Source organism: Anser cygnoides, chromosome 8 (assembly GCF_040182565.1).
Source record: "Anser cygnoides isolate HZ-2024a breed goose chromosome 8, Taihu_goose_T2T_genome, whole genome shotgun sequence".
NCBI classification, from domain to species: Eukaryota; Metazoa; Chordata; class Aves; order Anseriformes; family Anatidae; genus Anser; species Anser cygnoides.
This window is the reverse complement of record NC_089880.1, coordinates 26,460,515-26,475,981: the sequence shown is the minus strand read 5'-3', so window position 1 is coordinate 26,475,981 and position 15,467 is coordinate 26,460,515. Positions and strand designations below refer to the sequence as shown.

The window sequence follows — 15,467 nt, the reverse complement described above, 5'->3', positions numbered from 1 at the left end:
CACAAGGCCAGAATTATAATTACTGTACACTCCCCCCATTCACCCTGAACAAATCCACAGCTAACTGCAAATGGATCCCGATGCATTGCCACATCAGTAACGCCACACTCCGCCTGTTTTCCTTTTATCCAGGCAGCTAGACCAATATAAAAATATGATGTGATTTCACACAGATTTAACTGTTAGGTATGAACTTCCCCTAAGGCCAAAAAGCAGTTACAGATAATAGGAATCTAACTCACAGTATTAAGGTTTTACTTCTTTCCTCCTGTACTATCCTTCCATGGAAATACATCCGCTTGGATTACTTCTGCAATTCTTCAAAACTGTTACCAGGCTGATTTGAACACTAAGAGTTGGCTAATGCTGATAGAAACAAGTCGAGAAGAATGCTGACACGGCAGAGTTATTTAAGAACTTATTTGCCATGCATCTATTTCTAGAAAATAAAGTTTACTGACTTCAAGCCATAGTAACCCCAGGTACGCAGAGAAAAAATAAAAACAGGTAAAATAGGTGTTCCCACCCACAATGCCTGAATGCAAACACCCAACCAACCTGCAGTTAACAACTTCCATGTCTCCCCAAAACCTTGCCGACAAAACCCCACGCCCTGCCTAGGCAGGTGCTGACTGTTTCTGTGTAGCAAGCCTTTAACAGGAGCCATCCTTCAGAAAGTTATTTCTGCAGCTATGCTGCAAAACCAGAATTCTACATCTTAAAACATGCTCTTAAATTCAATAGAAATGGACAGGCTTTCCAGGACTGCCCTGTTGGGGCCTATCTCCATGCATCAGCCCAATGCAAGCCTTGAGCTGCCTGGGGAGAGCTGGCAGCCACAGGCAGCACACCCCGGGCCCCTCTGGAAGGTGGCAGGGGCACCCCGGGCTCTCAGGCCACAGATTGTCCCCTTCCCTCTGCCACGTGGCCTGGCCAGCCCAGAGCCTGGCAGCGGTCTTGACTCAACCAGAGCTACAGCACGTCTTAATGTCAGGCACATTAAGCTTCTGAATTCAAGGGATTTCCTTCTCAGCAGAGGACTAAATATAAGTACATAAAATCATATATATAAATTTATATATCTTTAATTTTGTATATAGTCCCTTCCGTATGAGGACAAGAGATGCTACCCACGTTTAGAAAAACCCTTTCAGGCAGAAGCACGCACGCTAGTGCCACACAACCAGAGCGGCCCTGAGCCATGGTTCAAGAGCCACCATCTCCTCAGCCCACCTCGAGCCGCCCCGCCACCGAAGCCAGGCACACACTTTTCCCCAGTCTGTGTTTTTCTGTTCAATAGGTGGAGTAAAACAAAAGGTTTATGTCTGTGTAAAGGGTTCTTCCTCTGCATAGCAATGAGCCTCACATCGTAATTGATTTTTTTTTAGAATGTCATGTAAATTATTTTGGTATGATTTATCTTTCCTTACTTTTTCCTAAAACATCTCAGAATATTAACAATGAAATAAACGTAATAATACTCTAACACCTTCAAACATTACCTAATTTAAAAATCTAATTTACTTTCCATCATTTAGGCTTCCTTACTATTTTGTATGTCACTCAGGGTGGATAGTAAAATTAGACTATCAGTTTCATGTCTGCTCTGAATACATCCCAGCTTCTGCTGCTCTGCCACTAGCACCGTGCTCTCATTTAAGGCTTCCTATATTCAGGAGGTTTTAAATAAATAAACGGGTATAGGTTTATATATATCAGGTGTATATATATATATATCAGGTGCTCTCCCCAGTTCTTTTTACAACAAAAGGCCAAGCGCTGGCACACTAAACCTCACTGTTAAATACAGCTACGTGGCCTTACACTAATATAAGGAGGCAACAGAAGCCTCAACCTTGCTTTTTTGCCCCATTTACACGCTATATTGAAATAAAGCGGTGCTGAGCTTGGAGTAAACCATTGCAGGAGCTAGCAGCTCTTTAATTACATCCCCCCCCCCCCCCCCCAACAGCCCCCCCTTGGCTCACCGCACACTGCACGCGCATCTTCCGCCGCGGGGTGCAGGAGGCGCGGGGGCGGCGGCCGAAGCAGCAGCACCAGCAGCAGTAGGAGCAGGAGCAGCACCAGGAGCAGCAGCAGCTGCAGCACCGCGCGCGACGGCAGCACGTGGCGGCGACGGGGTCTCCCGCTCTGCCGGGCGGGGCGGGACGCGGCACTACGCAGCGGCGTGAGGCGGCGCCGCCATCTTGGCAGCGGCAGCGCCCGGGCAGACGGGGCTGAGGGGAGCGGGGAAGGGCTTTTTATCTTCCTCAGGCGGCGTGGAAAATCAGCTGCGCGTTCGGCGGCGGCAGCCGGGGGAGCTCGAGGGGACAGCTGGGGTGGGGAAGGGGGGCGGTGTGAGATACATGCAGGGGGACCGTGGAGGGCGGGTGAGGGGAGGAGAGAAGCCAGCAGGGGTAACGTACCCAGCAGGTCTGTGGGCTCCGCTCCTTCCCGGGGCCGTCACGCACGCAGGTGCCTCGCAGTTGGGAACTGTCAGTAAATAAAACGCAGCCGGCAGGATACAGTGTGTGTGTACCCCCTGCTTGGAAGTGCTTCCCTTGTTTCTCCTCAGGTCCGTGACCCCCTCCAATAAAGATGTGCAGGGAAGAATTCTGAGTAGGTTAAAAAGCCTCTTTTTTTCAATCAATGCTCAAGGAAAGGATAAGATGATGTGACACAAATGTATGATCGTGTGCCACAAATAGAACATTGTGGGAAGCTTTCCCTTAAACATAAGCTTTGTCCTATATTTTTTCAAACAGTTTATTTCCTTGCAGTGTAGGTCATTCTTAACATTAGGCTAAATTTAGCTGAAGATGCACCAACGGCAGAGACAGACTGCCTCAGAAAACAGGCCCACAGTCTCATTGCATGGCCTGGTCAGGAGGCTGGATGCAAAACTATTTACATTTTTATTGGCTTTTTCTCAGGGAGCTTGATTAAAGGTAATAAAATCTCAGCCATTTAAATAAAATATCTTGTCTCTAGAAAATTAAAAGTTTACAGTGTGGTATTCTTGTGCTGCAAACCATATATCCAACCTGCATTAATTTCAAGGGTATTTCTACCACACAGTGAGGAAAGACTAGCCCTAACATCTCAGGCCGTTTGAAGATCTGTACCTGAAACTTCAAAACAGGGGTCTAATCTCTGCTTCCATGAAGGATGGCAGTATTTGTACTCGTTTATGCACTTTGATTTTCAGTTCTTTGTGTATAAATTTAGCTGTGGGTGGGGTATCCTGAGCCAGATTTTTCCCTATATGCTATACATACATACAGAAAGACATACACGATTCTGTGCTAGATTGACAATGAATTACATTTGCTAGCAAATACTGGATCAGATCCATCTGTTTCAGAAATTAGCATAGCATCAGTTTGTTTGTTTGGCTTCATCTGTCTATTAGTTTGGTCAAAATCCTCATTTTAGAGAAACTAGCACAGACAGAAAGGACCTGTGATACTGTCTGTGCGGGCCTAAAATACATAAATACTCTAAAAAGTGGAGATTCAAAATGCAATTATCAGAAAACCAGACAAACCTAAATTAAGATTTTATTTTTTTCTTCTGGAAACAAGTTTGACTTTTTCGGTACATTCTAACAATCTTAGTATATGAACAATCTTCTACCCCTTATCACTATACTGATAACAAAATACTTCTCTCTGAACCGGAGTTGAGTTGCTGTACTTGTAGGTGCACTGTGCCTTTTCTTTCTGTATATTTTGACAGAATTATGGAAGTCCTTCCTGACTATGCAGCTTTGTTTTCAAGGGGTATTGGTATTCTTACAACTCCAAAACAACAGCCAAACTACAGCTCCAAACAACAGCCAAGAAACGATCATCATCAATCGATTAAATGATAAGGCATCACCCCATTAGACAACAGCTTTTTCTATAATCAGTTCATTCTAAAGTCCTCTATACCTGTAGAAAATGACATCTCTTGGAAAATTTATTATTATTTGATGTATATTGGGTCTACACTATTCAGTATTTCAATTATTTCCCTTGATTTATTAGATCTCTGAAAAAATAAAAAATACTTAATACTCCAAAACCTTATATGTACCACTTAATAGTTCCTATTGGATCTGGTTACAGTGCAAATATTTCTCCACAAGCCTAGCAAAAGGTCTGTATTGTACAATTAATGATCCTTATATGGCATTTGCTTGATGATACAAGTTTAGATTCATATGATATTCCTCACTGCCTTTTAAAAATATAACAAAAAATAGTCATAGGAAAGTGTTCTGTACTCTTGAGAAGAGTACAGACTGATACTGCTATTCTGAAAAGAGAATTCTAAGTGGATGTGTTCAAATATGAAGAAAAGTGAATTGTAATCATGTTTCTTAACAACCGAATACTGCTAATGCATGATCTAGATATGTACAATGCCGAGTAAAAGATTTAGTTCATTTTATGTTACATCTCTTAGTTACATCTCAAAACCAACAACAAAAACACCTTCTAAAATAAGAACTTACGTTTCTCCTTCAGAAAAATGAGTCCTATGTTGTAGGCAATGAAAATGATGTGTAGTCTCAACTCAAAGGATGTGAGGGCTCATTCTACATGTGAATTAGAAAAGCACCTGTGTTGCTTTGTCTATGTGCATCTACCTGAGCATCTAATTCATATTACTCCTCCCACAATCCGCCCCATTTCTTTGTCTAATCTGAGCAACCAACAATAGGATCTACAGAAGTTTAGAAACCTGCGCTGAATGGACGGGGCGTGATTTGCTAATGACAAATGGCTTACCTAGTTCACTGCTGAAATCATTACACCAAATGCAGAATTTTGCTTGTATTACTTTTGTGATGAAAGAGAAAGACGGTGACAAAATCTAACAGCGTCTAAAGCTTATCTATATTTATAGATAATAAAGTTACCTATTTAAAACATAGCATTCTAAATCAATATATTGTTAATGGATACCACCATTTTTAGAATAAATGGCAAATGTTGTCAGAAGTAACTATGTATTTTAAGCAATGGAAAGAGAGTACAATTCCTTTTCAAGGTAAATGTAGAAACCCATTACAAAGCTTATCTTTGCAACTGACCTATAAAAGCTATAAACACATCAAAGGCATTGAGGACATCAGATACAAACTTTAATTCTTTACACCGTCAAAACTCCCATGAAGCTAGTGTCCCAAGATCACAACAGTGAGCATGATCTAAATGCTAATTAACTCCATGGCTACCTTCATTCAGAATTTTCTTTTAAATCATGTTACAATTTATTGAGTAGTAGTTTTTTTTTTTTTTAATGTTGAATGTAAGGCAACACAGATTTTTAGAATAGGATTTCTTGGAGGTTTTGTTAGTACAGAAGAGAAAACCTGTAAAAAATGTCACTGAAATGTATCCCTCTGCTTCAGGAGAGCAGCTTTTTGTTTACAGTAGGCAGGATAAGAGGTTATACTTGTGTCAGAAGCAAAGATGGCTGAAATTTCTTCCAGGTAAAGAAAGTAAAGATTCTAGACTTTCATACCAATTTGAGATATTAGAGGAAAACATTTGTTGTTATCTTTTTGTCCAGCTCTAGCCATTATGCTTTTAGTCAATCATAGCCCTATCAGTTTTAGTTAATGTTTTTTTTTTTTTTTGGATTGTTAAGAATACTTTACAAAGATGTGGCTCACTATAAATACTTAACGAGACATACGATTATCGTAAGCTACTGAATACAGAGGGGATGAAAATGCCAGTGGGTCCTGCTGAATGATTTAGCCTTAAGGTTCCTGCTGGTTTTACTCAGATTCGGAATGGTAGGAGTGGAGAGGAAGAGATAAATAAAACATTTTTTTCAGAAAGTAGGTGACTTTGTCAGGGCACTGATTTAAACCATGAAGACTCATCTCTGATCAGTCCTTTAGCTGATCAGAAGAATATTGTTATGAAGTGAGGCTGGTTAAGAACACTCAACACCGCCCCCCAAGTGGCATTTATCAGTAAATTTCTGCTTTTCTGTTAACTGTTATTGCACCTTCTCTGAAGTTCTGTACATAATTCAGTCAGCGACTCCCACTGATTTATCACAGTCACTCAGACATGTTTTTACACCATTCATTGAATATTTCGGTAGAGGTCTAATCTCATTTGGATTTATTACGATTTAGCTTGGATTAAGCATTTATCTGCTAAGGATTATGACCTATGCTATGAGGTACTGATGAAACATAGGAGTTCAGGAACTCCTAAGCACATTAGAATGAATCAGCAATGTTCTTTTTTAACACAGACTTCACACATTATCTTTTTTTTTCTTTTTTTTTTTTCAATCAACTTTGCAACATTCATACAGACACATTGAATAAGTATGTAATTTTCATTTAATACAGCCAGTAACCTGGAAAACTCTTAGCATCCCGTAGGAGCAAAGCCGCATTTAATTAGGAGCAGCTTAAAAGATCAGGCCTCAGAGCCACATGACTTCATATTCACTCTGCCTTCAACAGTCAGTATAACATTTTTTTTTTTTTTTTCATTTTTTATACCAATTTAAATGTGTTTCCTTTTTGAACTGTGTTTTGGTGAGTCTTCCACTCCTACCCCAAGTTTCTGCAATTTCTGATTTGCACAGACAGAAGCGGAAAACCAACAAAGACGAAGAACAAGGATAAATTCCTTATTTATTGCCTTTCTCGAGTTTAAAGATTTCTTTTTCTCATTTGAATAGGTCAAACTGCATCCTGTATTGATATGCATGGTACTACACCAGAGGAAGTTGAGTGTAGTAATCTTGTGTGATTAAAAGAAGTTGGTCTTTGGCTTTAGTTTGTGGCAAAGCCACCAACATATTCTATAGTTGCCCAACAATGGGCAATAGCTTCTAGGTATTTTCATGCTTAATTATTTTGTATATTTATCATATTTTAGAAATCACATTTTATGCCATTTTCACTGACAAGCTTTAGAGAATTCCAGTGGCCACTTTAATTTTGTATGCAAGTTTCTGTTATATCTTGAGTTTTTACTTCATGATCGTACAGCACAAAGAGTGTTTAAATACCTTGAAGCAGTCTTTGGTAATATTGGAAATCAGACCTCGGATATGAAACCGCACAATTTAACATGTTTACACACTCTTACTAAAGGAATTAGGAAGAAAATATATGATTCATTTCCAGTATATGTTTCTACAATTTGCTAAATACTGTCACATTTAGAATGTTCAATTATGTAACAAATGACTCTACTGTAGTATTATTGTTCATTTTGAGGACTCCTCTTGCTAACCAGGGAGTTTACAATATGAACGTAACTGTAATCTGATGAAACCTAAGGCTGTAAGAGGACACTAGCTCCTCTATGTCTGACTTCATGAAATGAAGTAATGTAAGTTGGTTTTGTTTTTCATGAGAACATTTCAAAATTCACATTTCTTTACAGTGCTGGGATATAGCATGTTTTGTTACCAATTTGCATCATAGTTTCTTATCCAATTAATGTTCAGGAACTGCAGATTTATGGACGCAGCAATGTACACAAGATCATAGCTTATATTTCAGTTTTGCAGGGGAAATACTCAGCTGATGGAAAAAATAGGTGAAACGGAAGACTGAGAAATAGATGGCATAGAAGAGAATCCATTTACCAAAAATAAAAATATTGAATAAGCTGTAAAGATAAATAAAGATAAAATTATTTTTCTGTAAAATATCAAATAGAAAACCATCTGGATTTCCAGAAGAGAAAGGTTCCATGGTGCAACTCTTTACTTGCTTTTACATGGGTACAAGTAGTACAAGTGTGAGGAAGCAAAAAGCGAGTAAAAGGTATATTCTGATAATGGGGCACATTTAAGTTGCAGTGGAATTTAGGATCAGAATGTACAGGGTATAGATCCTAAAGTTGCTTCTGAGGTAATGAGGATGATAGTATGTTAATTTACTGTCTTTTGTGTCTGAATTTGATGCCCTCTGCAAGCCTGACAAAATTGTGGTCTGTCTTCTCCTTCAGGCCACCGATGAAGACATTCAATGGCCTAGGCCTAAGGGTAGGCTCCCAAGGAACCTCCAGCCAGATGCTCACCCATCTAGCAGTCTGCCCATCTGCACTACAATGTTCCAACTTGGATACAAGTATGCAGCGGGAGAGTGTGCTGAAAGCCTTGCTGTAGTCAAGGTAGGTGTTGTCTACTGCTCTCCCTTTGCACATCTTGTCATTTTGTTGTGGAAGGCAATTGTGCTTGGTCAAGCATGGCAAACCTTGGTAAATCCGTGCTGACAGCTCTTTCTAGTCAACTTCTCTTCCTTCTCCTCCAGAAATTGCTTCTGAGGATGTGCACCATTATTTTCCCACAGTTGCAGATGCTGACTGGCCAATAGTTCTCTGGATCATTCTTGCCATCATTCTTGCCTTTCTTTAGCATTATGGGCTTTTGGGTGGATTTGAGTGTGAAATCTGACTTTCACGTCATAGTTAAGAGATTTGACATAGTTCGTAGTTACATGCTCCCTATAAACTGGGACTGAAAAGTCTATAAACAGTTATTGATCTCCACATGCTACTGGGGAAATTTTCCAAGATCAGTGACAGCTTGGAAAGCACTGGCATTTTAAAATTATAGATTGCTACTTCACTTTTTTGGCATTTACAGTCTTGCATTGTGGCAATGAACATGTTAGATGTGTGTATAAAAAACCAAAATGCTTTTAGCATTTTAGTATATTTTGTTTGAGCAATATGAAAGATGGAAATTTCCTGATACAATTCAAAATAATGGTTTTGTTTATTAAAGATCATCATGCATTAAGATGAAGATGGGATGAGAAAAATGCTTGTTTGTGTGAAAATAATATCTGCTTTTGCAACACAAGCATCTCCTGAGGTTTCTTTGATTCATACCTGATTATGTTAATGACTAAACCAAGTTTTTACTCCTGTTAACGCTGCAGAATGCCTACAGTTATACAAGAGTAAAAAGAAATTTAGACCCCCCTTTTCAGCCCCCAAGTCCTTTGGCAATACAACTCTCAGTTAATTTTTTATTCTAGAATTACTTACAATGAGGAGGATTGGTTTCAAGTTACTGTCTTGTGCAGAAATTGTCAAAGCCTTGGTGGTCAGCCACTGAACTTGCATTATCATTCACGATGTGCTGTGCATTTACCTACAAAAGGGCACATATTACATGACAATAAAGAGTGTGTTTGTAGTGTGTTAGTTAACATGTTACATGTTAGCATGTTAACACTTGCTAAAATCACCTCTGCTGTTGAAAATCCCAAGCTTGTCTCATGATGCCCAGGGCAGGAAGGACCTTGTGCTCTTCCCACAGTGATTCCTCCAGCTGATTATGGACCTGCTGTGATGTATTCTGAAGGATGTTACATATGCCTTGGTTGGAAAGGTGATGTTTTCTATCTATTGGCTGGAGACAGATGAGAAGGGGAAGTGGTGGGAGTGGTGCCTGGATGATCTCTAGAGAAAAAATAAGGCAAATATGAATTGAAGATGAGCTCCATATACTTCTAGGTATAAAACTAATTGGCAAACCCAGATTTCTAATTTCATAATTTACTGTATTAGATTCCTGCACCACAAAAAGACACATTTTAAAATAGGTTTAAGAACAGACTAATAAGATTAGCTGGCTAATAATGTTTTAGGGCAAAAAGTATGTCATAGAAAATACCGTTAAATTTGAATCTGGAAAGAGAAAGCAAGCATTGCAAACAATAGGCTGCTTTGAACTAAGAACTTTGAGTACAGGCTGAAATTGTTTAAGATACAACAGGTTTTACTTTATTTCTATGACAGCATCAGTCATCCACAGTCTCTCATGACATGGGATATGTGAAGGTATCTTTATTCTGCCTTCTCAGCTTCCTTTAGGGAATGATTTGTGATTACTTATCTAGAATTAGGAGTACAGACAGTGTTTCAAATGTCTCTTAAAATATGTGGTATTGCAAACAACGGATATAAAATGAGATTCACACACATAGCTTTGCTGGTGGCCAAGAACTGTGTTGCAATATGCCGGAAATCCAAACATCCTCCTACTCCCAGAGCCTTGCTGACAGATCTGCAACAACTTCTTTCTCTTGAAAAAGCTACATACAGAATAAGAATAAGAAATAGAGAAGCCTGCTTTTTCTGAGAAGCTAATTTAATTTATAAAATGGAAGGTTAAAGATTCCTCATCAGTATGAAAATCACATTTCTTCCTGAAAATTTTACAGTTTCAAGTAACACCTAGATTATCTAAAATCCCCCCCAAAAAAAACAGAAAGAGAAAACCTTGTCATCCTTGAAAAAGCAACAACAGCAATCCTTAGGATTAGTGTCATTGTTTTGTTATATAGCCATTTAGACCAACAAATCATTCGGCTTCTGCATAAGTACAGGGGTGTGCATTAATGGAACTTGATACAGAAATAGAGCCTTAGTTCAGCAGATACTTCTATGTTGAAAAACCAATTAAAAAGCAAACACAAGGGAATGGAAAAACAAGTAACTTTTATAGGAATGTATTTTTTAAACAGAGCATACTTTGCAAGAAGTGCTCTATTAGATGCTACATATTTTAATTAGCTGTTTATAAAATCAGGTTGACAGTGTCCTTTAATTAGTAGACATTGACTTATTCCACATGTATTATGGCATAGTGAATCTTATTAAGATAAATGTTTCTCTCTGAAGATATGAAAAAAAAATCCACTATCATTTGTTTGCCTACCAGATTGCTCACCATCAATATGTCTGTTATTTAAAATGATGAATTTTAGTCACATATTTAATTAGCTAATAGCTGATCTCACTGTAAGGTCTTGATCCTCCTTACATGTGTTCTTTCATCCTGAAAAAGTCTTTGGTTGTATCTTGTTTTTGAAGTTTTCTTTTGAAATCGTCCTTGCTACTTTCAAACTTAAAATGCAGCAAATTAAATTATTAAAAGTAAAAATTATTGTGAAAACATTTAAGGTTTTGAGTATAGTTTTATACATATTGTTCATATTACTAGAGGCTGTGGATTAAAAAAGCAATAAAAAATGTTAAAGTTAGTTTTTCCACTTGGGTTGCTGTAGATACTTGGTTTCTGAGAAAATGATGTGTGCTTTTAAAGGCTATTAACCTGTTTGAGGTTTCTGTGCCTTTGCATATGACTGCTCGGTATGTGGTCTTCTCACAGATTGAGGTTGTTTGATGGCAATAGTTGGAAAGTACTACAAATGTGCTTTAGCCTATACTGAGTCAAGAGAGCTAATAAGAAAAAATGATGTCTTAGTGTTTATATGAAATGGTAAAGCTCTCATGGACATCATTGGTTTGGAAGGGGACTTTTTGGGAGATAATTTGTTATTAGTTTTTCATGGTACTTCATGGTACTTCTCAATCCCCATGGGTTATATCAGTGCACAGAGTAACATTCAGGGGAAAATATCGCCCTCTCTTTACAGAAGAGTATATGCCTGGCCTCTAAGCCTCTTCTTTTCCCTACAATTTGCAGAGATATATCATGCCACCAGTACGAAGAAGATAAGCAAGGAGAAAGCTTCTTCGTTATGGAAGTTGCATTAGGATAGGTTATTGTGGCAGGTGTGGTGCTGCCAAGTAGAAACAGAGCCAGAGATGCTGCAGAAGCTTGAGGCTTTCCTATGAGTAACCTGGAGGCAATCTGTGGGGTATAGGTAAGCCCAGGGCTGCCATCAATTACAAAAGTTCTGAAGAAGCTCTGCGAGATGCATTTGTCAATGAACTTGCAGCCACATGGATGTGTATGCAACTGCCAATAAACTTGCATTAGCTTAACAAAATATCTGTTTATATAGAGACTTACAAGTATCTGCATTGTGAATGAACTTTCATTAAAAGGAAACTCTGTGATAATATGTGGTCACTGATATGAGTTCCTCAGAAACTACTATAGGCCAGATGGCTCAAAATCAGAAAATTTGCACTGTGAAAACAAAGGGCATGAGGGTGCCTAGTGCTTCACAGTGACAGACTAATAATGTACTTCAGAGTAGGGTGGAATATCCATCAAGCTGTTTTTGCTGCTTTCAGCTTCCTCACAAACACTGAACAGTAATCAAGCTTCAATCTCTATGGAAAACTGGCTATATTACTTAAAGAAAAAAGTATTCTCTGACCTCTGGAGCATGTTATTACTAAGAGAAGGGCATAATTGACTTTTTGGATAGACAATTATTTGTTCTTGCTATTGTCCCGTAACAGCATGGTTTATAAACCTTATATCCCAGTCATGCAGGCAAAACTCTGTTACCTTAGCTTGCTGTTTAATTAGCTTTTACAATTGGACATTGTTTATGTCCTAATAAATGTTGCCTGAGTATAGACTTCCCCTTAACCAATTATACCAGATGTTCTTCTGTGAAGGTCCTAATTAAATAGCATCTATTCTTGTGTTTGCTTTAAATCCTGCCTATTGTGTAAATCTCTGTAAGAGTGCAATGCTATACTGGGACATTTTACCAACATTTCTATCACTTTCTGGTTTGCTGACTGGTTGCAGTTGCTCCTTTAAAAGTTTTTGCTTACTGTAAATCTCAAGTTTACCCCACAAACATCAGAACTGTACATCAGGAAGGTCTTCATGTTTGTGGGGTGAGCTTGAGACTTGGGAAACCAAACCAATTCTTTGCTCTACAGTGGGCTTCTCAAATGATGCAAAGTCAGGTATGACCCCTGTCAGGATGGCATAATGGGGTGGCTGGTGTGGTTACCTGCTGTTCAGTCCTGCAGTTTTCAGCGCAGAATTTTAAGCAAAGATGGAATTGACTTGAAAACCCTCCTCTGTGGAGAATGTCACATTGCAGATACTGCATCTGGTTTATGAGCAACTCTGCCACCCATTCTGATTTTGGTACAGTTTCTGGAATGGTCAGCGTCAGTTGTCCCAACTAGTGCTGTCTCTACTCCTTAATCAGACCTTCAGTATACTTGGACTTCATCTGTCCTGTATAATGGAATCTTACTTTCTGACTTTTAGGTCAGATTTTCAGGTAGGATTTTAAGAGCTTTTATATTCCAGGTGCTGTTTCTTAAGAGCTGGTTCCTAAGTTGCCACTATTGTGTGTGCTCAAAATATGGAAAGGTGTAGAAGCCTCTGTTCTAGGTGAATCAATGAGTTCCCAAACATATTATCTCACTGCTGTGTAAAAAAGTAGAAGAGAGAGATGTATTTATGGGAACACTGTCTCAATGCCAATCCTTATGGGTCAGAAGATTAAGAAATACAATAGCCCATCTGCGCTTCACCAAATATCTTAATTTAGGAGATAAACTACTTTTTTTTTTTTTTTTTTATTGTGTGCTTCCTCCATCTAAACTTGAAGTCATTCTAATGTCATTATTAATGACTTCAATTTGAAAGTATCCTTTACTTTTAGATGCATTAGGTAGTAATTGCATGAAATAATAGCAACTTCTGATCATACATACATACCTGGTCATTTTCTTAAGATCTTATTTTAAGGATCTTTTTCTTTTATAGGGCCACTAAATCTTGCAGGGAGGAAGGGGTATAGAATCACAGAATATCCCAAATGGGAGGGGACCCACAAGGATCATGGAGTCCAACTCCTGGATCCACACAGGACCACCCCAAAACCAAACCATCTGTCTGAGAGCATTGTCCAAACACTTCTTGAACTCCAGCAGGCTCGGTGCCATGACCACTGCCCTGGGGAGCCTGTTCCAGTGCCTGACCACCCTCTTGGTGAACTGCAGAAGATATCACAGATGCAAACTTTAAAAAGTTTTTTTTTTTTTCCCCATACTCTATACTGAAGGCTGATAATAGAGTGTGATTATGTTTTACTGAATATCCACTTCTCAGCATTGTTGGTTATAACAAGGGAAACAACTCTGGTAATCAAAGTGTTCAGGAATACCTAGAATTTGATATTACCTGGAGAAAATACCAAGAAATTAAAGAAAAGATGCTGTATGATTTATATCTTGAAACACATAAAATAGTGATTTTAAAATGTTATTACAGACATGGTCTTGGTGTAATTGATTCTCCAATGACTCTGAAGCCAGACTTTTACCTATCTCGAGGTGGTCAGGCTGGAGTCTGCATAGGGGCACTAATCCCTGATTATCTTGCTAACCATCATCACTTACCACGTTGTCTTTAGAGGCATAAGGACCTTTTTCACTTGAATTCACATTCTTCTGCCATAGCAATAGTATTTAGGACTATATTAACCAGAGAACATTATATCCTGTACTCTTGAGGGAAGGTGGTTAGCTTTGATAGGCCCCATATTTTGCTTTATTTTGTACCCCGGATTCCAGAGGGAATGGCTCTGACTTGCTATTACCCTGTTTCTAAGCTGTTTAGAGTGCTGCTATGGACTTGAGTTTTCTTTATTGTACTGTTACTAAGGTCAACACCGATAATATTTTGCACTAAAAGGACTTCTTTAGGTGGCACTATATGACTTATGGAATAATTGGCAAACCAAAAATGTTCCTGCACAAGTACAGTACGAAAACAAAGCACAAGGTGAACTAGGACCTTGATGGCTGACAGCCTCGAAACTTAGTGCACTGATCTTAAGCCCATGCATGAACTTAACTACCAGAGGCAATCTACCTGAAGCCTTTGAATTCATTCCTTGGATTCATTTAAAATAAAAGTAATAATTAAAAATGACCATTGTTAGTCCACGTGACTTGCATTAGCATAGATCTACTTCACTACTATGTGAGTACTCATAGGCCTATATGACAGGAGAAAATGATAGTTCCTTGCCACTTAGCATGTCAAAAAAATCCTAGGGAAGACAAGTGCACATAGGATGTTTACCATGATCTGGTAGATTTCACAAATGTGAAAACTAAAAATGTACTGGGATTTTATTGTGTATTTGTTGCCATGAGCTAACATAAGGTTATTGTGGTCAAGTTAAGACTGTATCAGAATCATGTCAAACCTTTGAAAACATCGACAAAGTACCAGAATATACATTAGACTTAAGGTTTGCAAATTTCTGTCTTGATGCAAATGTTCAAATGCCAAGAGAACTGACTCAACCTTTCATCTTTCCCAAATAAAGTTCACTTTTTTGTGTATATGTATATACCTTTCCAATAGGAACTTAAAAATGAAGGTCCTTTCTTTCCTGAAAATAATATTAAAATATCGATCTTGCCATAATAAGGGTTTGCCCCTGTCCTTGGGTAACATTTCTTTTTCTGTTCTGCACCCAAGTGTCTGGCACTGGCCATTCCCTTGGATGTCTTTCCTTTTCTCATCAAATGCAGGGCATACATTCGCACAAACCCCTCAACATAGCTCCGCACCACTTAGAGGGACAGTGAAAGATTAAAAAGGTATGTTTGAGAAAGTGCTACATGTTGGTGGTACCCTGCTTTTATAAGCTCAAAAGTGCTTGTGGAAGAGTGGAAAAGAATCCCGGAGTCATGAGTTGCTCACTGTATGTACATGATAGGGTTGTA

General features: G+C 38.7%; 1 protein-coding gene and 1 long non-coding RNA gene across 2 annotated transcripts in view; one reads left to right on the top strand and one right to left on the bottom strand.

The window, feature by feature from the left end:
* ELAVL4 (ELAV like RNA binding protein 4) overlaps positions 1-2,135 on the bottom strand; it is a 78,980-nt gene extending 76,845 nt beyond the window's left edge. Inside the window, exon 1 of the mRNA XM_067001247.1 lies at positions 1,989-2,135. Within this exon, the coding sequence (XP_066857348.1) occupies positions 1,989-2,006 (18 nt within the window). The 5' untranslated portion in view covers positions 2,007-2,135. The remainder of the gene's footprint in view (positions 1-1,988) is intronic.
* Positions 2,136-2,369: 234 nt separating this feature from the next.
* On the top strand, positions 2,370-12,068 carry LOC106033031 (uncharacterized). The gene is made up of 3 exons (XR_010833097.1): positions 2,370-2,948; positions 7,989-8,153; positions 11,485-12,068. It is a non-coding gene; the product is annotated as an uncharacterized lncRNA (long non-coding RNA).
* Positions 12,069-15,467: the final 3,399 nt, after the last annotated feature.